Genomic DNA, 25,133 nt, shown 5'->3' on the forward strand with positions numbered 1-25,133 from the left:
GGTGGCAAGCGAATGAAGAATGAAATAGAGAGAAAGGAACAACGTAATTGTAGCTACAGTAGTGAACCACATACCTCCGATGAAGCTTGGGGGTCCTTATATAGGGCTACCAGGAGGCGCGTGCACGCTTCCCCGAGGCATGCACACTTCTCAAAGTATACATGGAAAAGACGTGTCAGAAAAGCATGCTTGACGCCATACCCGAACAGCCCGAGTATATCCCTGATGTGACAGTGGAAGCTTCCACCGTACGATTCTCTGTCCGACCATGCTGCCCGTCGGTGACACTGATCTCTAGGAAGATATCGTCAACTTCTCATTTTGTCTGTTACTGGGCCGAGTGGGAGAGCCGCTCGACCAGTTTAAGGTCTGGGTGATACAATGGCCGAGTCGAGCATTCGCTCGACCAATGTCCTGCTATTTGGCTCCGCCCTACCGAGTGGGGGAGCCCTGTCTGTCGGGTTGAGGCGACGCCCACTGCTTAGCTGAGCGGGGAGACCGGTCGGCCTTCGTCCCTCCCTATTGAGGTTTGTGAGCGTCAGAAGCTCGGTGTCTAACCGAGCTGTCGAAATATCAGACCGACTATTCTTCTTGCCGATCGGGAAGATAGTTTGTCCGCTCGGACGCTTGCCTAAGACATTGACCACTTTGACCTCCTGTAAGAAGTGTCCCACCTTACCACCAAATCAATTTCTTATATCTATTTTTATCAGTGTTGATGGTGAGGAGGAGGTGATACATTTAACATTAGTAGCAAGCGCAATTGAAGATTAATGGTCTGTTTGGGAGGAGGTGAGGGAAGGGGAAGGAAGGGGAAATAAGGGGAAGGGAAATTTTGAACCTCGTTTGGGAAGGAGTGAGGAAAGGGTAGGAAAGGTAAGGAAGGGTAAGCTTTAACCTTCATTACCCATGGAAAGAGAGATTTTCTTACACCCCGAATTGGGGTGTAAGGAAGGGGAAGGGAAAACAAAATATTTTTTATTCCAATTCTATCCTTGTTCTTAATAGTTTAAGAAATATTTCAATTTCTAATTTTACTATGTCGCCGAAGTTCAATTTCCTCGTCTTCTTCATAGCTCGCTTCTATCAAATTATTAGAGGAGGAGATCCGACACGTCTTCTAATTAAATTGAAGGGAAAAACTATTTTTGTCGTCAAAATTTAAAATGATATCTACTATTTTTTAATTTTTTCATCAAAATTTAATAAGTTTTTAAAGAATAGGAATTCTCGTTATCAGCGTTATCTGTCAAATTTTTTTATTTAAGATTTATAAAATTATTATTTTCATTATTTCTCATTTAATTACTTGATTATCGGTAATTCATTGTTTTATTTTGAATAGTATAAAAAAATTATTTTTTTATTAAAAAAATAGTTAATTTAAATGATAATATAAAAAAATTATTTTTTATTAAAAAATAGTTAATTTAAATGATAATATAAAAAATTAATTTTATTATTAAAAATTTCTAATTTATATTTATAAAATAAATATTAATATTATGAAAATTTTCTAATTTAAAAAATAAGGGTATTTTTGTAACTTTATCTATTTAACCTTCATTCCCCTTCCTTTCCTCCCAAACAAAGTAACACATGTTACGTTAATGAACCTTCCATCCCTCCCAAATAAGGAGAAGTTAAATACTTTACTTCCCCTCACTTCCCCTTCCTTCCCCTCCCTTCCCCTTCCGTTAATGAACCTTCCCTCACTCTATCCAAACAGAGGGTAAAGAGGACGGAAGTAGAGGAGGACTTTACTTCCGACTAAATAGATAAAAAAATATTTAAAAATTAGACTGATTTATAAATCTATCTATCTATTATTTCATATCAAATAAATCATAAGAAGGATAACTAATCCAACAAAAAAATAAAATAAACAGCCAAAAGTTTTTTTATGGAGAAATTTTTTCAAAATTTTTAATCCGTCCCTAAAGAAACTGAGCATTAGAGAGAGGTAAATAATGCTTTTAAAACCCATGTGTTTGGCTTAGATAGCGCGTGTACGAAATGAATATTTTTAAAAAGAGATGTAATTTGATAAATGTAAAAATATAGTAGGTGATTTAAATATTAATAAAAATCATATTTTCCTTATCAACTTTACAACAATTGATATGTTGGAGATTTTATGGCTTTATGATTTATTAAAACATCTGGTAGATGCAAAAACTTAAGATTTTTTTTTAAAATTTTTAGGTGATATTATGGAGGCAGTTTAATTTTGAGATGACCGAGATAAATAAAAAATATTAAAAAATATTTATTATTAATTCAGATTAGATTATGCTTATTATTATAATAAAAAATGATTATATTCTTGATTTATAATCATCATCAAATTAATTATGGGATGAGAGAGTTCCTTTTTTTTGTCAAATTCAGCTCCAACCAATCGATTATGCGTATTATTGCCCATAGGATTAAAAATGAAAAATAAAAAAGTGCAAATTATAAATTTTAGGGAGAAAGTATATTTTCAATAAAAAAATGGTAAAAATTCAGTCTAAGTTTTAACTTAATCGAATAAGAAATTTTAAAATTAAATCAAAACTGAATTAATTAAAAAAAACTAAATTTTTAAATAAATTAAATTGAATTTTTAAATTTAATTGATTTGATACATTTATTCAGTTTATTTGAATTTTTACTTACCCTAGATGTGAGCAGTCGACAAATTTATTTCCGGCGAAATTAAAGTTAAAACTCGATGATCCCGGAAGCTCCTCATCCTCGCTGCCCAATCGCCTCTCGTTCGTTCTCTTATGTTTCATTGTCGCCCCTTCCTCTACTATCTCCTCCACCCCAGTAGAGATTCTCTGGTCCGCAATTTGTGGACCAGAGGATGGTCCATTGTATGAGGACCATTGATTTGGATGGAGCCCATTTTTAAGTTGGTAGGGTCCATCCAAATCAAAGGTCTATAATAATGGATCATCCCCTGATCTACAAATTACGGACCAGAGGATCTGTCCTCCCTCCACCCGTCCACCGCCACAAACTTCATCCCTCGCCCACCTTCTTTTTTAGTTGTTCTCGGCCAATAGACGCGCGCCGTAAATGAGACAGCACTGATCTGTGCCGACCGTGCACATGGCAACAGAGACGGCGCAACGGAGCTCAGCGTGGACAACGTGCAGAAGGTGCGATACCAGTCACATTTACCCCTTAACGGCTATATTCCTGATCCCAGCCAGCACGATAGCCGCTGGATGCACAACCAACGTCAAGTTCCGAACAATGCCTCTCTCAGCGCCGATTCAAAACCCTCGCGGCCCACCCATTTGCTCCTCTGTCTTCCCTCCTCCAAACCCCCCTGCATCCTAATTAAACAAATATCCCATTTTAACGTTATGATCCCGCTTTCCTCACTCCTATTTATATGCACTCCCTCACTGCCCGAGGAGAGAAGACGCTACCAGCTAAAAAGCTTCGCTTTCCTCCAACGCCCTGTGAGTTCTTTTTTCCTCGTTGTCACTTAACAAAAGTGACATTTTTCTCATTTCTTGTCGTCTTTTGTGAGTAGGCAGTTCGGATGAGAAAACAGCGGTTTTCTATTTCGTGTGAGATTATTTGCGTTCTACACCTTTCTTCTGCTTCCTTTGGTGAAATTTTGACTTTTTAGGGATTTTAGGTGCTCTATGCTTGTTGAAGTTGGTTCCTTGCGGTAAAGGATTAATATTTTTCATGTTTTCCTAGAAGATTGAACAATCTCGAACGATTGTGCGTTTCTTGATAGCTCATCTAATTTGGTGTTAAACAAAATGAATTTTGTTTCCCTTCAACTTGAAAGCAACTATAGTCGTATATTGCTGACAGATTGACTGGCAAGCAATGGGATTCATTTGCGCGCTGCCAAAATAATGATTTCTCTTTTTCAAGAAAAGAATTTGGAATGTATGCTTTCTCAACCAATCCAGAAAGCTGTACAAAAGTGTAATCGCTCCGGAGACTTTACGATTCTTGTTGCCTATTTTTTGTTTTTCCTGGGTTGGTTATCTGCCTATCCTGACATTACTGGTATCGTGCATATCTGTTCTTTGATCTTTATATTGATCTATAACCCTTTGTCTATTCTCTGCTTCTTGGCATCCTAAAGCAATATGCATGCAAGTACTTTATTGTAGTTCTAGTTAGTCTTTGCAATCTATCTGATTTTAATAATCGAAAGCCATGGCTTTCGATACAACTGATATCCATGACTATAATCTCAGTTTGTCCCTCTCATTCAGAAAGTTGAATACATATCATTAATGTTTTAGCTATGCCCTTTACTATAAATACGCCAATTGTCAATTATAAGGTCAGGTTTATTTATTGACAGGAGCTGAGAAAAAGGTTCATTGATTGGTCTGGGGATGGCATGTTGGAAAACACCAATGTTTCCAATCTTGTTCCTTCTGTTCTGGTTATCAACTAATCGAGCAGAATATACGCAGTACAAAGACCCTAATCAGCCTGCGGAGGTTCGAGTTAATGATCTACTCAACCGTATGACTCTTGCAGAAAAGATTGGTCAAATGACACAAGTAGAACGAAAAAATGCAACAGATCAAGCCTTGAAGGAGTACTTTGTCGGTAAGTATTAGCAGATTTTTTTTTGGCCTATTATATGTAATCATATAAAAAAGTCTTTGAATGAATTGCTTGTCTTATAGGTAGCATTCTTAGTGGTGGGGGTAGTGTTCCTGCTCCTCAAGCCTCTGCTAGGGATTGGGTGAACATGATAAATCAATATCAGAACGCTTGTCTGTCGACACGCTTGGGAATTCCGATGATTTATGGAATTGATGCTGTTCATGGCCACAACAATGTATACAATGCAACTATATTCCCTCACAATGTTGGTCTCGGAGCTACAAGGCAAGTATGCACTAGAAATGTTTTTTTGGTATAGTTTCATTCAAGACTCAAACTGTTGCAAATTAGTTTGCTTTTTTCAAAAAACAAAAGAAAGTTTATATGTGTTTCATTCATGCTTGTGATTTGCTTATAAGTTATTTTTTGTTGTCTAGCAGGAAGATTTGGACATGTGATTTTGTTATTTAGTATCGTCTAGTCGAAACACAAACTTGTAATAAACAGGAACTTTGAGATTTACTTGCATTAAAATTAAAGTATGCAAAGATACTACAGATTTTATTAATGTAATTTTTCTATTTGTCCAATCTATGTTTCATTTGAAAGCTTCAAGTCTTTAAGGCCAACTTAAACTGATTATGATTCAATGCAAAGCAAACAAGTAATCCGAATCTTTGATTCTGTGAGTTTGACATCAACTTAAACTATTGTCGACAGGGATCCTGATCTTGTCAAAAGAATTGGTGCAGCAACTGCTCTTGAAGTCAGAGCAACAGGCATTCCTTACATTTTTGCACCTTGCATTGCGGTAAGCAAGCCAATATATGCATATATTTTCTTTGCATTCCTGGAGGTCATCTTCAGAGTTTCTGTTAAAATTTTAACCTCAGATTTTTAATTTTCTGCATTTATCATTGTTGAACTAGATGTGTAGTAATTTGCTGTTCTGATTGTTTTATGGGGATTCTTAATTTAGGTATGTAGAGATCCAAGATGGGGCAGGTGCTATGAGAGCTATAGTGAGGACCACAAGGTTGTTCAAGCAATGACCGAAATTATCCCTGGTTTACAGGGAGATCTCCCAGCAAACTACACCAAATACTATCCTTATGTTTCTGGAAAGTAAGCACTCGAAGTTTAACCAACAGCCTTATCATATTTTATATCCATCATTAACTTGCTTGCAAAGTATGAACAGTGTGGAACTTCAAGGGTATCATATAGCATAAATAAAGAGATTGCAGAATCGGTTGCTTATGCAAAAATCTTTAAATGTGATAAGCATGTAAACTTCAAGTCACAAAAATCACTCACTCACTAATGTATTGTGCTTATTGACATTCCAATTACTCAGTGATTCTCCAAGTGTTCTCATAATGAAACATGTATCAGGAGCAATGTAGCAGCTTGTGCCAAGCACTTCGCTGGCGATGGTGGGACACAAAATGGCATTAATGAGAACGATACTATCATTGATCTTGCGGGACTCCTCAACATCCATATGCCTGCTTACTATGATGCCATCACGAAGGGTGTGTCCACGGTCATGGTTTCTTATTCAAGTTGGAATGGAGTCAAAATGCACGCCAACCGGCACCTTGTTACAAACTTCCTCAAAAGAAAACTAGGTTTTCAGGTAGAATACAAACAGCAACAATTGTCAATTTGCTGCTTATTACTATGTCAACAATGAAGAATTACTTTCTTTACTTACTACCTAAAATTATGGTCAGGGATTTGTAATCTCAGATTGGCAAGGCATTGATCGGATTACCAGTCCTCCAGATGCAAATTACACCTATTCTGTTCAAATGTCGGTCAATGCCGGTATTGATATGGTAAGTTTTCTTATGTCTGGTTGTAACTTGTAGTTTGCAAAGAATGAAGAAATTTCATTTGAATACTTGTGATTCAAATTTTTCACAGGTGATGGTTCCTTTTGATTATGCTGGGTTCACAAGCACCCTGACAACTCTAGTGAACAACAAGGTGATCCCCATGAGCCGAATTAACGATGCTGTAAGGAGGATCTTGAGGGTCAAATTTCTTATGGGTCTCTTTGAAAACCCTCTCCCTGATTTAAGCTTAGTCGATCAAGTTGGCAAAAAGGTAGGATATATTATACGCTTCTTAATTTAGAGTTAACACTAATGTTTTTCTTTTCCCTAACAACTTTGACTGATACAGGAGCACAGGGAGCTGGCAAGAGAGGCTGTTAGGAAATCACTCGTGCTCTTAAAAAATGGCAAATCTGCTAATGAACCATTGCTCCCTCTCCCTAAGAAAGCTGGCAAAATTCTCGTTGCTGGAAGTCATGCTGATAATTTGGGCTACCAGTGTGGTGGTTGGACTATCGAGTGGCAAGGAGCCACTGGAAGAATCACTGGCGGTAAGTCCAAATTAATAGACTAATTCTCCTCATTCCATCTCCACTGCTAAAGATAGTGAACTTGAGTCTTTACATTCTTTGCAGGCACCACAATCCTGGAAGCCATTAGATCCACTGTGGACCCAGCAACCAGCATCATCTTCTCCCAGAACCCCGACGTTGGATTCGTGCAGAGCAACGGCTTCTCCTACGCCATTGTGGTCGTCGGGGAGCCGCCTTACGCCGAGACTGCCGGCGACAGCCTCAACCTCACCATTACCGAGCCCGGACCGAGCACAATCCAGACCGTCTGCGGCGTGGTGAAATGCGTCGTAGTCATCGTCTCCGGCAGGCCGGTCGTCATCCAGCCTTACGTTCCAGCGATGGATGCACTTGTGGCTGCATGGCTGCCGGGCTCCGAGGGCCAAGGCGTCGCCGACGTCCTCTTTGGCGACTTCGGCTTCACCGGGAAACTACCCCGCACTTGGTTCAGGACCGTGGACCAACTCCCCATGAACGTAGGCGACAAGAACTACGATCCATTGTTCCCATTCGGCTTTGGCCTGACTACGAAACCAAGACCGGGGATGTAGAGTTCTAGATTAGTAGAAAAGATTAATTATCAGCATTATTAATTTGATGCTTATTGCTTCATTACCTTAATGTATATTGAGACGGGTAATGCCGGTTCGGTGGCACGGAGGTCGAAGTCCGTAGAGTCAACATGAGCGGTTATCCAGTCGGGTCATTTAAGACAATTGGTTGGTTGGACTCTCCTGACCTAAAGGGTTATGCTTTCTTCCCTTCGATGCTCGGTTCTGCTAGCTCAGAGTTATTTTCCAATTGAACTCCCTTAATCTGAGGGCTATGTTCCCTTCGCTTTAGTGCCACACTCAGTCATCTCAGAGTTATTCTCCGGTGAGACTCCCTCGACCCTAGGGGCTTGACTTCTTTTAACTTTTGGCTCCGACTGGCTAGCTCTAAAATCACTTTCTGATCGGATTATCCCAATTCCAAAGGCTCGACTCTCCTCAATCCTTTATAGATGAACATGCATATAATTAGACTAGCTCATTCAAAACCAAGGACTATGCTCTCTTACATCTTGTACTGTCTCATTGGAGCTCTCGTTACTCAACTTCTTTCAACGGGTCAGGCTTTAGAAGCCCAATGGGCTCCATATTTCATTGGCTAACATTATAATAAATGTTATGAGTGGAATGTCAAAGGTACATGGAACGATATCACTACATGGGTACAAGATATGGGCGATAGAATTGGCTAATACAGTAAATACACTATGATTTGCCATTTATTTTACTATGACATAATGCCTAATTAATGAAGGAAGATTGCTATCCCAAGATATTATAAAAAGAGTCCGCTCTCGCGGGCGCAAAGAGGCTTTTCTAGGTACACACATTGCATTTACTCTATTGTTCATCTTCCACATCTACTACACTGACTTGAGCGTTGAAGTAGTGATGTCGGAGCACCCTTACCCTACTTAATAACACTCCTTTTTCCCTCTCTCTTTCATGATCCTATAGGTGTTGTTGTTTCAAAGTCTTTTTCTAGTCAACTTAGTAGTTAGCTCACCGGTGGCCTAGCGTCACCAATTCCAGACATGATTAAATTTGGCACCGTTTGTGAAAAGTTACGCTTGATCTGAAATGTGAAGGTGGATAGCATCGAAAGACCCGCTATCATCACTCTATCACAAGAAGACTTTGATTTATTGGTAGCCGCCAAAGTAAAAGAAGTCATGCAAAAGCAACGAATAGCAAATCCCTCATCGTCGAAAGTTCCTGACACCCGCGAAAGTATTAGTGAGATCCGACCAGTCTCAAGAATCCTTCGTTGGAGATGCGCCCCCAAGACACTCAGAGGGTAAAGCCCTTGCAATTGATAGGTCAAGGGATTTCCCTAGTACTCCATTCTCTTAGGGGATTCTCGATGACATGCTACCTCACCATTTCCAACCACCATAGATTAGAGAATACACGAGAATGATCAATCCGGAAGATCACCTTTACAAATTTGAAAATGGAATTCTATTGCATCAATACACTAATGGTGTTAAGTACCGAGTGTTTTTAACAACACTCTTCAGCACAAAGGTGATTCAACTGACTCCCTTCATCGTCCATCTTATGTTTTGAAGACTTCAAGATTGCTTTTTTTGCAAAGGTCAAAGGAAACATTGAAGGAATACATTCAAAGGTGTTGAAGCAATCCCAATGATTCGTGTGACCATATATTTTGGTGTTTGGGCAAAGGGTTTAAGTTAGGATTATCCTCATTATTTGATATGTGTATGTGAGTGTGCAGGTTTACAAGATACACATATGACTCAGCTTGATGGCTTCGGGTCTGGTGAAAGATGGAGCATTAGAGTGACCGTGGACAAGGCAGTTAGGGCAGGGGTCGAGGGAAGCGACTTCGAGGTATATGCAAAGGATAACATTAGGGATGAGCTATTGTCTTGGATGCATCCGAGGGACGAGAGACAAAGGAAGTAGGCTTGAAGGCAAGAGGTCAATGTTACAAAAAGAGTCAAGTGAGTCGTGTGGGTACGAGTGCATGAGAGATTATACTTAGGGAAAAATCTAGGGGGCACTGTAGCAGTTGACTGGTGCACTATAGCAATTGACTGATAGAGAACCGTTGAGAGAGTGGTTGGACTGACATCAGTCGACTGGTGCAAAAACCAGTCGACTAATAATGGTAAAACAGCAGGGTTGTTTTCTTCCAAGCTCTATAAGAAGGAGCTTGAGATGGCCAGCCAATGTGACGAAATTAGATTTGGTTAAAGCCTAATTAGTTGTCACAATAATTTTCATGTGCTTGTGTAATCTAAGAGGTCTTGGTGAGTTCTGTAGTGAGTTTTCTCCACCCATAAGGAGCGACTTAAGATAGCCGGAGTTTGCCTGGGGCTAATCCACCGAAGGATCGAGATCATCCACCTCAAGGACAGCCGTGGAATAGAAGCCCTAATCTCCGAACCACGTTACATCGACGTGTATTGGTTTGCATTTCTCTTCTTGTCTTTAGATTATCTTTCGTATTCATATTTGTGTTTGTATTATTGTATTTCCGTTTGCGCACTAACAAATACGTAGGAAACGATCAATTAGAGGTACGCCTATTCAACCCCCCTTCTAGCTGGTCACCGATCTCCCAACAAAAGGTTCAACCAAGTTGCATTGGATGTTCCCTCAACAACTTCTAAAATGTTGGTGAGTGCCTTCTCTTAGACATTCATAGATGGAGACTTCTTCCTTTCTTTGATGAAGAAGCCTCCTACGAATTTTGACAGTTTGTTGGCCGAGCAGTCAAATATGCCAATGTAAAATAAGCTTAGTATGCCAGGTTAATGTTTTTCCCCCTTCATTTCAGTCAGAACACAAGGTCCCTCCCCACTTCTCTTGCGCAATATAGAACATCAGAACCATCATCACTTGGTGCGTGGAGAAAGAGTGGTGCAAACGGTGGAGGTCATTCGGACGTCATTTGTCAAACCTCGTCGGTGGATACCCACTTTTTGCTCTTACCATAAGTCCAAGATTCATTCCACTCAAGCATGTAAACAATATGCTCAGGAGTTTTGTCGAGCCGCTGATCAACGCTCACAGAATCAGCCGTCATCCCAAGTCACTTACAAGTTGAGGGACATCTGGCACCTGGTTTGTCGCGACATTCACCCTCTCCAATCGCTGGGCAAAACAATGTTCCTCTTAGCAAGAGCACCGAGTAGCTCTCCACCTAGAAGAGATCCAAAGCCCTCTCGCTAAGAAGAAAACCAAAGTAATGTCGCTCGGGAGATGTACATAGGATCTCAATATGACCCACAATGGGGATTCACACCGAGCAAGGAAGGCTCATGGTTGGTGACTTGAAAGTTATAGGGTTAACTCCAACTGAATGCAGATAGAGGGCCTCCAGATTGGCTTTGGGCCTCAGGATCTAAAGGGAGTAGAAGTCTCTCACGAAGATGCTTTAGTCGTCAAGGCCACCATTGCTAACTACAACTTGTCTAGGGTTTTATAGACACGGGTAGCTTAGTAAATATTGTAAGTACCCCTAGTTAAGTTAGATCATGTGTGTTTAATGTCTTGTGTTTGAGTGTGCAGAGATTTAGGAACAAAAGAAGTCGAACAAAAGATGCAGCGAATGAGAAGGATAGCACGGGAAGAGAACTGACGGACTTAGTGTATCCAAGGGACAAGGAGCTACGAAAAAGTACACTAGTTGAACGCAAAGGATACATGGGGTGCATCCGAGGGATAAAAAGCTGGGAGGAAGTCTTCTCGAGGAGAAGGTCAAGGTGGAGTTCAAATGAACTCAACTCTGAATAGCAGATTCATCACCCAAGTGTATGAATGAGTGAATGATTAACTCTAAAGTTGACCATCCGTGGTGCCTCCGATTGACTGGAGGCACCCAGATGTTCTGAAGACTCGAGGCACCTTAGATATCTTGAGGCACCTTAGATGCCCAGTAAAGATATTGCCGTGGATGAACACTGCAAGACTTGAGGCACCTTCGATTACTTGAGGTGCCTCCAATGACTTAGAGCCATTGCCGCAAAGATAAGCAGTGGAGTCCACGTCAGTTGAACGGTGGCGCCCACCACGAATGCTGCTAGATCAACAAAAAGCCATTGTGTGTGGATTAATCTCAGTACAACTGAGGTGTCTCCGATAGAACTTAGGCACCTTCGATGGGAATGAGGCACCTCAATCCATTAGAGATGCCTTTGACGGAACTGAGGCACCTCCGATGTGCCACTTCATTTCGACCAGAATGTTATAAATAGAGGTCTTGTCCTCTTAGTTTAATAACACACTAGTATTAACTTCTGTAATTTCATTTTGACCTTCCAACTGCTGTAAGGAACTACTCCACCTCTAACCTTGTCAGAGAAGGAGATTGATAATGTTTTTAATTATCTTGGATTGACAACCACTTCAGTTGCAAACCAAGTAAATTTCTATGTTCCCTTTACTTTTATGTCATTTCTTATTTAATTAGTGTGTCCTTGCTTTTTTGATAGCAAGAGAAGTAGTAATTTTTAATTTACAGGTTATTCACTCTTCTCTAGTTAGTCCACCCAATCCAACAAATATTATCTTCAAAAAGACTTTTGACTAGTTGCAGATTGATCTGGGAGAGCTACAATCTATGATAACTTCCTTATTCGGATTAACTAGGTATGAAATGTAGTCGCTTGGTCAAATTTGACTAGCCATCTTTTAGGGGAGGAGCCCTTAGGAAGGACTTAACGCACTTGCTTCATTGTAGTGGATACCCTTTCTGCTTACAATATCATCCTAGGGAGACCTGCCCTTAGTGAATTCTGAGAGGTGATCTCCATTTTCTAGAAGAAAATTAAGTTTCCCGTGGAAGACCAAGTTGGAGAGGTGAAATGAGACCAAGTGGCAGCTTAGAAATGTTACGTAGACATGGTCAAAATTGATACACTCTAAGTCTGCAAGACTCAGAGAGCAGAGGTGCAATCTATACAAGAGACACACACAGCTTGGCCCACCGAAGAACAAAAAGAAATACAAATACATCCTGACCAACCAAAAGGAATCACCCGAGTGACAACAAATCTCCCCATAGATCTTAAGGAGAATATGATTGCATGCCTATTGTGTAATCGAGATGTTTGTGCTTGGTCGCTACAAGAAGTAATTGGTGTATCTCCCACTGTGATAGAGCATCGATTCTACACCAATCTAGATGCCTGATTGGTCAAGTAAAAGAAGAGAGGTCTTGGGTTTGACCAAGATAAGATAATTTAAATGGAGGCTAATAAGTTATTGGAAGCATGACACATTCAGGAAATTCAGTTTCCAACTTAGTTTGCTAATGTGGTGTTGGTTCTAAAGTTGGGGAACAAATGACGAGTTTGTATTGATTTCCGGTATCTCAACAAGCCTTATCCAAAAAATTGTTGCCCCTTTCCCCACATTGACCTACTAGTGCCTAGTAGACTCTACTTTTGGGAGCGAGTTCATCTATATGTTAGATGCCTATTAGGGCTACAATAAAATCCTTCTCATCCCGGAAGATAAAAAAAGGTTAGCACTATCATATTCGATGGAACTTTTTACTACAATATTATACCATTTGGACTAAAAAATGCAAGAGCAATATACCAATAACTCATGGATAAAGTTTTCAAAAGTAGATTGGGAGGAACATCGAAGTTTATGTTGATGATATATTGATCAAGACTACTCGAGCTAAAAATTTAATTTCTAATGTTGAAGAAACTTGTAGCACGTTGAGGCAGTTTGGTCTTAAGTTGTTATAAATAAGTGTCTCTTCAAAGTCAGAGTGGTCATTTCTTGACTACATAATGACCGAGTCGAAAATCGAAGTCAACTCAGAGAAAGTCCAAAACGCCCAGAAATATGGTTCCTCCCTAAAAGCACATAGAGGCACAAGGGTTGGTCGATTGGATTACCACCTTCTTCAGATTCATCTTTCAGTCTATCAATCGAAGTCTTCCCCTATTCAAGGTGCTTTATAAAGCCTTTAAATTTTAGTGGGATCAAAATTGCAACATTGATTTCGCTGAACTCAAAGAATACCTAGCCTAGTTACCACTTCTCTCTAAGCCATTAGTAGAAGAGCAACTCTGGATGTATTAATTATCTGATGCATAGCCATCAGATCAATCTTGATTCAACAAGAGGGTAATGTGTAACATCATGTATATTTTTCAAGTCATTTATTAAAAGATATTGAATACTGATACACCACTCTGGAGAAGTTGGCCTTAAGGCTAGTTATGACAGCTCGCCGATTGAGATCTTATTTTCTCTGTCATCCAATAATGGTTCTCACCAACAATGCTCTTGGTTGTGTGTTAACCAATTCAGAGTTGGTCAAATGACCCATGAAGCTGAGTGAATATGACATACAATATCAGATACGAATGACCTTAGGGCTTAAATCTGGGTCAATTTTTAACTGAAGTACACTGTCAAGAACTAGAGAGTACATGAAAAGTTTATGTAGATAGATCATCCACTCGTCAAGGTAACAAGGTCGGGATACTTTTAATATCTCCTCGAGAGGACATACTATAGTTCTCTGTTCAGTTGAACTTCCGAACCTCCAATAATGAAGCCAAATATAAAACTTTGCTTATAGGTCTTCAAGCGATAAAGCGCGTAGGAGTTTTCCGAGTCTTAATTTACTTAAATTCATAATTGGTCGCCCAACATATTAGTGAGAATTCTAAAATTAACAACGGTTGGTTAAAATGGTATATTGAGACCTTTGAAATATTAAAATAAAATTGATAAGAAGTTATTTTTCAAAAATTCCCTGAGCTAAGTATCAAAAGGTTGACGGGTTGGCCAAAATAGCTAGCTCGTTAACTATATGGGTCCTAGATGAGCTAGTTACACAAACTCTTCTAATAACTCATATTGACCAATAGGCATGGGAAGATATACAAGCTAATTGGCAAATCCCTCTTACCTGTTTTCTTCTGAGCAAGGGTGGAAAGTCACATGTTTCACTCTGATCGACGACCATTTATATAAAAAGATTTTCTCTCATCCTTTACTCAAGTGTCTAGGCTATGAAAATATCGATTATGTTTTACAATAGATTCATCAAGGCTATTGCGAGAACCATATTAGTGGCCAAATGCTTACTTGAAAGGTGTTATTAGTAGGGTATTTTTGGCCCACTCTGCATGCTGATTTAGCCTGATTTACTGCTAATTGCTTTCGCTGCCAAAGACACCAAAATATTCCTTATTATTTGACTGGGCCTTTGAAGACATTCACTGTCTTTGTCCATTTGATCAATGGGGAATAATATCATGGACCCTTTTTTAATCGAACCTAGTCAAAAAAATTCATGTTAGTAATAATAGATTACTTCTCTAAATGGGTAGAAGTTGAAGTTTTGGTCAGAATTACTAAAGCGACGATCATTAAATTCTTATGGAAGATTTTCCTTTATCGATTTGGAATCTCCCATAACTTTATCTTAGATCATGGTTACAAATTTCAGGGTAGCAAACTTCGAGGTGTGAGACTTTGGTATTCTTCAAGCTTTCACCTTCATTGCTTGCCCCCAGAGTAATGGTCAAGTAAAAGTTGTAAATCGGGAGATTGTTTAGGGGCTCAAAGTCAAGCGTGACCTTGTCGAAGGTACTAGGTGGAGGAATTACTAAGTATTTTATAGGCTTATTGAACTGCATCCCGTGATAGCATAAAGATAACACCCTCCCTGTGCTAAGTAATTTATGGGCTTGTTGGTGACAGTATGGAAAAAAATTAAGTCCGTGGGAGATGTTAACAAAGATGGAACCTCAATAAAGCAAACCTTACAAGGTTATTTAGAAGTTAGCTTCAGGAGCCTAATAACTACAAGATCTAGACGGAAAGGAGCTAGACCGATCATGAAGCACTAACTACCTACAACCCTATTAGGCCTGAGGATATCCTTGTAATTTTGGCACATTAATTACTTGTATGTTTATATTAATCAATGACAACTCAGGCTAGCTTCTCTCCTATCAAAGACTATGGCCACTCGCTCAACATAAAAACTAGTATCGCTCGCTTGACACAAAAACTATGAGCACTTATCAATGATCTCCTACCTAGTCGAACTCTCTCTTCTTGTCCCAATCAACCATTGAAGTTCGTTATTTCACTAAAACTGTTGAGTTGGTAGGATCAACATATTGGAAGCGAAAGCGGATATTTCACTGAAATTGATAAGGGAGCACAAGAGCATTACAAAAGTCTGTGTAAAATCAGGAAAGGCATCATCAGAACATCTGTGTAAATCTTCTGCAGACTTATAAAATCTTCTAGGAGCTCGGTTGTCAGGTGCCCTATCTCGTAGAGTTATTTTATGGTCCCTTCAGCTCCATAGGAGAATATTTTCATAGTTCACTCGTAGAGAAGGTCACAAAATTCCACCGACCATAGATATTCAACTATTTTGGCCTCTCAGTGCTTGGCTTCTCTTGCTTTGAATTTCTCTAGTTCAACCTTTAAGGCCTTAACTCAGTCTCTCTATTATGAACCTGTGCATCTTTGGCCACTAGTTCGATCATTTTCCTTACCAGCTCTGTCTTATGATTCTTAGCTTTCTTTCCCAAGTCGACAGTAAGAGCTTAGGCTTCAATAGCCTTCTTATGTAGATCTGCTAGCATTCGTTGCCTCCTTTTTTGCTCTAAAGAAAGCCTCGACTTAGTTGTCTTCAGGCTGACTTGGAGATCGGACTTTTGCTTCTCCAGGAATTCTATTTGGGTTATTGCCTCCCACTTTGCTACGTCCAAGTCCCTACTCGCTTGGCCCAACTGCCCCTCTCGAGCTAAGGCCTCTGTTTTTAAATTTGTGACTTTAGCCTGAGCCCTTCCAACTCCTGGCTCAGTGGGGCTTGTTGAGCCTCCAACTCAGTCAAGCGCGCCTCCATGGTTCGGTAGGTGGAAAAAAAAATCGTTAACTCAGAGGCATAGATCCATGCCTACAGTCCATGCCTACGACAAGTGTCAAAATTTATGACCCGACTAAATTGATAACAGAGAGTATTAATAAATATTACCAGGTAAGATCTTGAGTGTAGGCATACACCAGACCATGCCAGGACCGACGCTTCGATCTCTCAATGACATGGCTCTAGGTTCTTGACAAATTGTCAGTCAGCCTTATGGTGTGTCGGGTCTTGGGAAGAGTATCTTGCCCTTGAGAAGTGGTTGGCTGCCTACCTCGAGACGGGGGACCTAGGGAAACAGACGGCGAGGTTGGAGCTCTTAGGGAGCAAGAAGATCTTAGATTGGCCATTCAGGAGATTGAGGGGGATCAATCACTAGAGCGCTCGACTCCCTCCATTTGTTCGCCTTGTGCAACCGTTGGAGAGTTCGCTTGAATAGGTAGTGAGGGCTCTAGAACTAGAGTCAGAGAAGTGTGCTCGGTTGGAGTTGTTGGTCTGTGTCTCTTTCAAGAAATCCTCAATGATTCTCCCAACTCCTTCGAAGATACTTAGACGGGCTTCATCGAAGGCTGTGGCGGTGGAAACTTTCCCGTACTAGCCGTTGTGTCGCTGCTTGTCACTTCGCTAGCAGCTACGTCGCTAGGTGGAACATCTCCTATAGAGTCGGTCGGCTGCATGTCATACCTTTCCAGATCGTCTTTGTCCATCTTCAATGTCTTATTCATCGAGCCTTCTACATGATTCGAGCTGAATAAAGAAAAGAGAGACCCCCAGTTAGCTATCATATAAGTCCAAAACATAATTTTTTTCACCAAAAGTAAATTGCAGTCTGACTTCAATCAAACTCAACCCAAATTGGTAGAGAATGCCCTTCTCAAACAAACGAGTGAATCAAAATTCAAATCAACCAAGCTCTCGGATGCTGTTATGAACATAATCTCTAAATGATAGTTGCACAGACTAGGGGCCTTCGGCAGTTCAATTTGGTAGCCGGTGGACCACACCATACAACAGAAGTAGGAGGTCGAATGAAAATATAGTGTGATTTTCAACCTTTATTGGAGGTTGATATCTCGTCTAAAATGATGCATATTGGTCAAACTAGGAAGAAAAAGACTATCGCATCCATCTTCTTTAGGTAGAAGGAATAATAGAACATTTGAGGAGTGAGCGGGAAATGATACAAACGAAAAACAATAATTACTACTTCACAGAGCAATCAGAAGGAGTTGAGTGTTAACTGTTGAAGGGGAATATGAAAATGTTAAGAAATCTCTAAGAACAAGCTCGAGATTGGGAATTGGAGGGCTTCCCAATAGTTGGTCTTCGAAAAAGGTAATGAATTTGGTTGGCAAGAGGTGTGGCCAATCAAACGCATTTGGGATGATTTATGCGATGGTTAGCAGGAATCTTCAAGGTTAACCTAATTTGATCTATGTCTTCGCCATTGAGATCTGACCAGGTCAAAGTGTGCCAAAGGATAAGGGCGTCAGAAGCCATGGATTGGAAGGGTGCAAGGTGAAAAAGAGAGACAAAAAGCAAAGCACAAAGACAATGATACAAAGGGAAGGAAGGAGTAAGGCAGAGAAACTCATAGTTAAGGAAAATCGAGAGAGCTTGAGGAAATCATCGAAGACTTTATGAGAGGAGAAGGATGATGAAGAATGCATTCTCCCTTCGTCGCCTTTATAAAACCCCTTAATCCTTGAATCACAGTCGTCTAATCCCGAAGACAAAAAGGAGGGCTAATCACCACTGTCCGATCATGAGCCAAATTGATCGTATCTTAATAGTCCTCTAGAAGGGATAAACCTTGGCATGGTGGTAACACATGACATTCCCGTATACACCTACATTTATAATAGACGTGATAGACCGATCATTATTCATACACCATCACTCGTATCACCCACATTTATGACGCATGACTCGTATATTTTTGAGGCACTGATTGTACGACGACAAGGTTATCCAGATGATGTAAGCCCTAAGAATTGAGTTGGTCAGTAAACCAGACTATACTATTATCTATCAGTCGGGCTCAAACCTCTTTCTACTAGACATGAAGAGAAAACTTGTAATACGGATAATGTCGGGAACCTCCACGTAAGATCGGAAGGTCAATCATTTCACTGCGTGGAGGTCGAAGTCCAGAGGATCAACTTGAGCGATTATCTGATTGGGTCATTTAAGACAACCGACCAATCAGATTCCCCCGACCTCAATGGCTATGCTCCCTTCGCTTCAATGCCTTGCTTTGCCAACTCAGAGTTATTCTATGGTCGGACTTCCCCACCTCGAAAGGCTATGCTTCCTTTGCTTCAGTGTCCATCTTGATCAACTCAGAGTTATTCTCTGGTTGGATTCCCCCAACCCCTATTGGGCTCGACTCCCTCTAACTTCTGGCTCTAACCAGCTAACTCTAATATCACTTTCTGATCCAATTATCCTATTTCCAGGGCCTTGACTCTCCTCGATCCGATGAACACACATATGATCAAACTAGGTCACTTGAGACCAAAGTTTTGCTCCCTTATATCTTGTAATGTCTCATTGGAGCCCCACTACTCAACTCCTTTAGTGGACCAGGTCTTGGAAGCCCAATGGACTTCATGTTTCATGGGATAATACTATAGTAAATACTGAAATGTTAGAGATATGTAGAATGGTATCACGAATATGAGATATCATCGATGAAACTGATACAATAAATATATGACAATTTGACATTTTTTTTTTTTACTATGATCGATGAAATTGATACAATAAATATATGATGATTTGATTGTTTATTTTATTATAATATAATGTCTAATTAATAGAAATTATTATTCTAAGATATTATAAAAATAACTCATTCCCATACATCCAGAAAGGCTTAACTAGACACACACATGTTACGTTTCTTCTTATTATTTATCTTCCGCATCAACTCCACTGACTTAAGCATCAGTACATCTTCTGACCTACTAACTAATGTTATTTTCTCTCTCTTTCGTTATCCTACGGGTATCGTTATTTTAAAATCTTGCTCTAATCGACTCAACAGTCAGCTCATCCATGATTCAATTGTCACGGATTTCAGACGTGATCTATACTACACTTCCTGCCGGCTTACATTACATATCCATATGTTCCGGCCACGTCACGCAGGTTGTGAATAAATTCGTTTCAGCAGTCAAACACATGGTTCTGGGCCGAAGAAAATTCCACGTGGACGAGCGGTCGCCTCGGAGTACGTTATCCACGCTGTCTCGCAGGAATATTCCATCGCGACTGCACTTGATTGCAGTTATTAAATGACCCATTTCGCCCTCTGCGATGTCCGTGGATCCATCCATCTTCCTCGATCCTTGCGCATCCATCCAGAGCTCGCGGCCCGATTCTGAAGTTTGGAATCGAACTTCGTAAAGTTGAGATCTTTATCGAAGTTTGACGCTCCTCCACGATCGCATGTCTTCCGTCGAGCTTTGATCCGCGATGAGGGGAGCGGTGGTGCGGAAGCGGGTTCGCCGGGAGGGGAAGGCCGCTCCTCCTTCCTCATCCCCAGCGAAACGGGGACTACCTTCCGACGATCTCAGCCGTCGCCGACCGGGGGGCGGCACCAATGATCCGGCGCTCGCGGAAGCCGCCGGAACCGCGGCGGCGGGATGCGCCGCGCTCTGCTGCTGCTGCCCCTGCGCCCTCCTGAGCCTCCTCTTCGCCGTCGCGCTGAAGCTTCCGGCGGCGCTATTGCGGCGGGCGCTGACGCGGCGGCGGAGGAAGTGCTGGGCCAGAACCGGCGTTTGGAAGACGAAAAGCGGCGCATTTCGCGACGGCGACGACGATCTCAGACGGCGTGATTGGGGACTTAGTAGCGAGGGGACGACTTGGCCGGCGATCTCGCAGTGCCGGGAGACAGCGGAGCTGGAAAAGGAGATGCTGAGCAAGTTCCGAAGCGCCGGATTCTGGCGGAGCCTGTCGCGCAGCCAAAGGGAGTGATGAAACAGCACGACTCTCTTCCTCTCCCGCAGATCAGGAGACGATCAAACTAAAGGGCTAATGTACATATGTTCTTGTTAAATTAAAGAAGAATTCATATCTGATGAACTTTTCGTCAAAGCTCACACATTTCGATCCTATAATATAACATTAAAAAGAAGAAAAAAATAGCCAAGAAAATCCTTTTCGCTCTTCAAGTTCTTGAGGACTGGAAACCGAACAATCAATGGACATATTTTCTTCTTCTACAAATTAATGTGTATATTCACAGAACACCGCAGTTAAACTTTAAGTCTCTCAGTCGGATCCTTATCCAGATACTAAAACTGAAAATGAAAAAGAAAAAGAAAAAGAATAAAAAAAATCAAATACAATCAGTTATGTTTCATTTCTCGCTTGGAGTTTTGAGGAACACTTTCTTTATCTATAGGTACTTCAGGTATCTCTATTTTAATCCATTTGATGTACCTTTTTTTCACGTAACTAAATCACATGATGAACGAAGTTCATATAAAATATCCATATAAACTAAATCAAAGTGGGTGCACCTACAATTTACCTCGCATTTACGCAGAAGAAGCCATTAAAAAAACAATTTTCTTCTGTCCTTGAATAAAGTTAAATTTTAGTCCAATTCAAAGGGGGAAAAAATAATACTTGATGTGACAGTCGAAAATGACCAACCAACTGTGGCCTTGAAATCGTAATGTCTAGAAGGTCGGAGAAGGTTTCTCTACACGAACCAGGAGCATAAAAAATGTATCAAAATGGAGAATTTTTCTTTGGTAATGAATTCATTTTAAAAATAATATTATAGAATCATCTTTGGTACGGATCCTATCCGAAAATCGAAGAGACGGAATACTCATGTTGAGCTCTTGTTAATTTCACTCGGACCTATAATATAAATTATGTCAATATCGAGCCAAGAAAAGGATTCCAATGTTGACCCTTTGACGTTCAAGTTAGTCACCGATGATGAAGTGGAAAGCGGAGCAACAAGAAGACTGTAGCACAAACCTTACCTCCGCTGATGCTTGGACTTCTCTTTTATATAGAGCTCTGGTAGCGCGTGTACACGCTTCCCAATGCGAATACGTTTTTCAAATTTTTTCTTGAAAAGATTTATCAGTAAAGTGTCTCTGACACAGTACTTTAACAGGCCGAGCATATCTATGAAATGACAGTAGAAGCTTCCGTCGTACGATCTTCTAGATATTCATACTCGGTGTCGGCGGCATCAACTCCCAAAAGGATGTCGCTGGATATCAGATGAAGTGTACTACAAGGCCGAGCGGATCAGCCGCTCGGCCGATCTTCTGCCGATCTGGTGCCCCGTCCGATCGGCCAAAATCTCGATACTCTTTTGCGTATCTGCTCGACCGAAGTTCCACTCTGCCACTGTCAAGACCTGTTGCCAGGTCGAGCGAGGTAGTCGCTCGGCCGAAGTTGAACTCTGTTGATGTCATGCCGGCTGTCTAGCTGAGCGGGGTAACCGCTCGGTCGCAGTTCCATCTGCCAATGATGAATATTGGTGTCTTGCCGAGTGGGGAAGTCGCTCGGACGGCTTCTGCATATTGTCTTTATTAAGCGCTGATCGTTTGACTTCTTCATGTGTCGAAGGTAACGGTGGATCGGGATCTTCTCCCCTGGTCGGGACATGCTTCACCCGAGCGGTCGATGCCATCTACGCGTTGACCGTCTTGACTTTAACCTCCTCTAATCTCCACCATGATAACAGGATGAGACTCTTCATCATCACCGTATCATGTACCTAACACAAATAAACTTGGTAGGTGTTACGGTGAAATTTGTTGTTTCCTGATCCAAAGAATAAGTTTCTGTCCGAACCTACATTCATGACTACCTCCTCATAACGACCATAACATGATCGTCTTATTTACTAAGCACCCTTTTTTAAAATACATCACCTTCAGATTAAGCCCTCACTGGTGCACATTCTTAACTCTTCCGAGCCCGAATCCAACTGCCGAACATCAAACGATTCCAATGCACACAGTGTCCCGAGCACAGTATGATCCTGAGCTCTCACCCATCTAACGTCAGTGTCGAGCGTCGAGTACCGTATCCTCCTCCTCCTAGGCCTAGGTCCAATCTGACCAGCCCCATCCTTTAATCCGGCCCATGTATCCTAACTTTTCGAATTTCCCAACTCCTTTAACCTTAACCGAGGATTAATACGTAGTATCACTAGGCATGCACAAATGATCTCCCTAACCACAGTCAGAGATTCTAGAATCATCTTTAGAGCTCGGCCACTGAGCTTCGTCAGCGACCATTTTTTACTCGAGCTCTCGCCTCTCCCCGCCCGCATCATCCTCAGAGCGAACTCAAGCCGATCGATAATTTCAATCATACTAGTCATCGATTAGTGACGAATCAGACTCTAAGATTTCTGAGACAGACCATAAGCTTGGGTAGAACTTTTGATTGGTTCCGACGTTTCGTTTTGAATTTTCTTTTCCCTTGAGAGACTGTGGAAGTTTTGAAGGTCAACAGAAAGGCCTTTAATAGATGGGTCCTGTTACGGATTGAGTTGTTTTGACTTGAGAATTGAGATAGCCAATCATGAGTCAGTGGCAAAACAGTGAATAATTAAATCTTGGAAAATCTTATCCACCTTTGTCGAGTTGTCGTCTACTCCTGCGACTGCGAGGCTGCGAACCTGCGGGCTCCCACTGAAAACGACCACGCAACCAACAGCGCAGCTGCTTTCCAGTGCTACCTGGTTTCGGGGTGGATAAGCTCCGGGGCGGTTAAAGCCGTGCGCTCGCTGTGTTCGCGAACTAGCGAAGTGGTTTGTTATTCCTTCGATCGATCTCCAGAAAACCTGAGTTATGTCCAAGTTCTTGGCGGTGTGGACGGCGGGGCTGGCGAAGCTGCGGGAGAAGGGTCGCGCGGCTCTCACGAGGATTGCGGCGGTGGAGGTGGATGCGCTTTCCCTGCCCACCGAACCGGAGGAGCTCTCTCTCTGTTACGCCTCTGAGGTGAGCCGGCGGGGCACGCGAATGGAGCGCCGCCGCCTCAGCCGTCCGTCTGCGCACGTGCCGCCGTCCGCTGACGCCGGCGTCTCCATGCTCCTCCACTGCTTCAGCCCGTGACTCCGTGAGATGAGATGGCGGTGGCCGAGGCTTAGCCGGGCAAGAGGTCATGCTCTGCCGATCGCCGGCCGGTTTAAGTAATTGGGCCCTTGTCCTGTATATTTCAAGTGGAAGCTCTCCGGCTTGTGTACTAATTTCACATCTTTGTATCAAACCTTTAGAAATTTCTTGGTGTATATATGTAGAATTTGGATACTTGCGTCGAACACTCCTGGCCGTCTCCGGCTCCAATGAATAATTTCTAAGTCAGAGGGCGCCGGACGTAGAACTTTATCCCGGCGTCCCTCCGATATTCAAGTGAGACGCTAAAAAGAAAAATAAAGATGCTCAGGAAGAGTATTAGTTGAAAAGAAAAAAATCTTTCAAAAAGCACTTTAATCATTCATTTTATCATAAAAAACATCTAAATTATCTCGAATAATACATTTTTTTTTTAAAGCAACAAGTTTTATCCTAAAAACCAATTTAAGAAAAAAAAAAACCTTCATCATGCTAGAAATAACAAAGATAACAGCTCAAGTGATTCCAGAAACATATAAAAGAGTAATTTATAAAATTACTTAAAATATAAAAAATAATTAATCAGGTCAAATAAAGTCGAATAGAATCGTAAAGATTTTTAATTCCATCTAAAATCTAAGTCAGATGTGTAACGACCCGCCTTCTACTGATTAGGCTGTGAGGTCGATCGCTACATTATGCTGTGCTAAATTACTATTGCAGAAATCTGGATTGATTAAAATTTTACTAAACTGATTACTGTAAAATCTAAACTTAATATTCTAGGTGTACCTAGGAGTTGTACACATGCTAGGGAAGATAATCTATGTCTCTCGGATGTCCTGCTAGCTGTAATCAGGCATTTCAATCGATCCATGAATCGATTGGGCTGTCGGATCGATCCAGTGATCGATCCAGCTTGATACCGGCACGGAGAAAACTCTGGATCGGTCGGTAGACCGATCCAGTGGCTCACTAATCGGTCGGCTGACCGATCAGTGAGCTTCTGTACTCTCTGTTCGCGACTGGATCGGTCAACTGACCGATCCAGTGGCACAACCCAATTCTGATCGATCTGTAGATCGATCTGGGTTTCTGATTTCGAATCAGAACCCCTGATTTCAGCACTTGTTCGTGCCAAACTTATATATAATAATTCTAAACTAAATGCAAAACATTCTAACATCACCAAAATAGTGTTTTAAACATGATAGGGTGCATGATTTACTAATTCATAGTGATTAACAACTAAAGTGCAAAATAATCAAATACTGAAAAGTTCTAATGCTTAAACAAGCTTGCTAAAATTCCTTAGATCTTTATCCCAAGTTCCTGCCCACACACATCTTCGTAGCATTGTCCTCCAACCTCCGCTACTCCATCTTTCCTTTACCTTTATCTGCAGTATAAGGAAAAGAAAGTATCTATAAGCTTTCACTTAGTAAGAAACCATCTACCTCACTAAAACATGCATTCGATGCAATATGCTTTTAAAACATGCTGTTTGAAAGTGCACTGATTAGACCGAAACATGGCATGTTATCATACATAGAAATCAAAGCCAGTCATGGCTTACTATCATCTAAACATGT

The 25,133-nt window shown here is 41.2% G+C and overlaps 2 protein-coding genes and 1 long non-coding RNA gene across 3 annotated transcripts; 2 read left to right on the forward strand and 1 right to left on the reverse strand.

Annotated features, from left to right (window-relative positions):
- The first annotated feature begins 3,327 nt into the window (after positions 1-3,327).
- Positions 3,328-7,653, forward strand: LOC121985797 (beta-glucosidase BoGH3B-like). Its single transcript, XM_042539445.1, has 10 exons — positions 3,328-3,458; positions 4,331-4,584; positions 4,665-4,869; positions 5,305-5,395; positions 5,564-5,709; positions 5,980-6,223; positions 6,321-6,425; positions 6,514-6,696; positions 6,775-6,976; positions 7,061-7,653. Exons 2-10 carry the CDS (start codon positions 4,365-4,367, stop codon positions 7,546-7,548), a joined length of 1,884 nt encoding a protein of 627 aa, XP_042395379.1. The 5' UTR covers positions 3,328-3,458; positions 4,331-4,364; the 3' UTR covers positions 7,549-7,653.
- Positions 7,654-15,680: 8,027 nt separating this feature from the next.
- LOC121987836 lies at positions 15,681-17,344 on the reverse strand. The gene is made up of 2 exons (XR_006113735.1): positions 16,550-17,344; positions 15,681-16,484 (listed from the first exon to the last, which is right to left on the reverse strand). It is a non-coding gene; the product is annotated as an uncharacterized LOC121987836 (long non-coding RNA).
- Positions 17,345-19,771: 2,427 nt separating this feature from the next.
- LOC121987837 lies at positions 19,772-20,527 on the forward strand. The gene has a single exon (XM_042541558.1). The coding sequence runs from the start codon at positions 19,919-19,921 to the stop codon at positions 20,417-20,419; it is 501 nt and encodes a 166-aa protein (XP_042397492.1). The 5' UTR covers positions 19,772-19,918; the 3' UTR covers positions 20,420-20,527.
- The last annotated feature ends 4,606 nt before the right edge of the window (positions 20,528-25,133 follow it).

This window comes from Zingiber officinale, chromosome 5B (genome assembly GCF_018446385.1).
Source record: "Zingiber officinale cultivar Zhangliang chromosome 5B, Zo_v1.1, whole genome shotgun sequence".
Classification (NCBI taxonomy): domain Eukaryota; kingdom Viridiplantae; phylum Streptophyta; class Magnoliopsida; order Zingiberales; family Zingiberaceae; genus Zingiber; species Zingiber officinale.

Coding starts and splice junctions, on each gene's coding strand:
- LOC121987837 (XM_042541558.1), top strand. CDS start 19,919: ATGAGGGGAGCGGTGGTGCGGAAGCGGGTTCGCCGGGAGGGGAAGGCC.
- LOC121985797 (XM_042539445.1), top strand. CDS start 4,365: ATGGCATGTTGGAAAACACCAATGTTTCCAATCTTGTTCCTTCTGTTC. Junction 6,697..6,774: donor TCGATCAAGTTGGCAAAAAG/GTAGGATATATT, acceptor TGACTGATACAG/GAGCACAGGGAGCTGGCAAG. Junction 6,977..7,060: donor CACTGGAAGAATCACTGGCG/GTAAGTCCAAAT, acceptor CATTCTTTGCAG/GCACCACAATCCTGGAAGCC.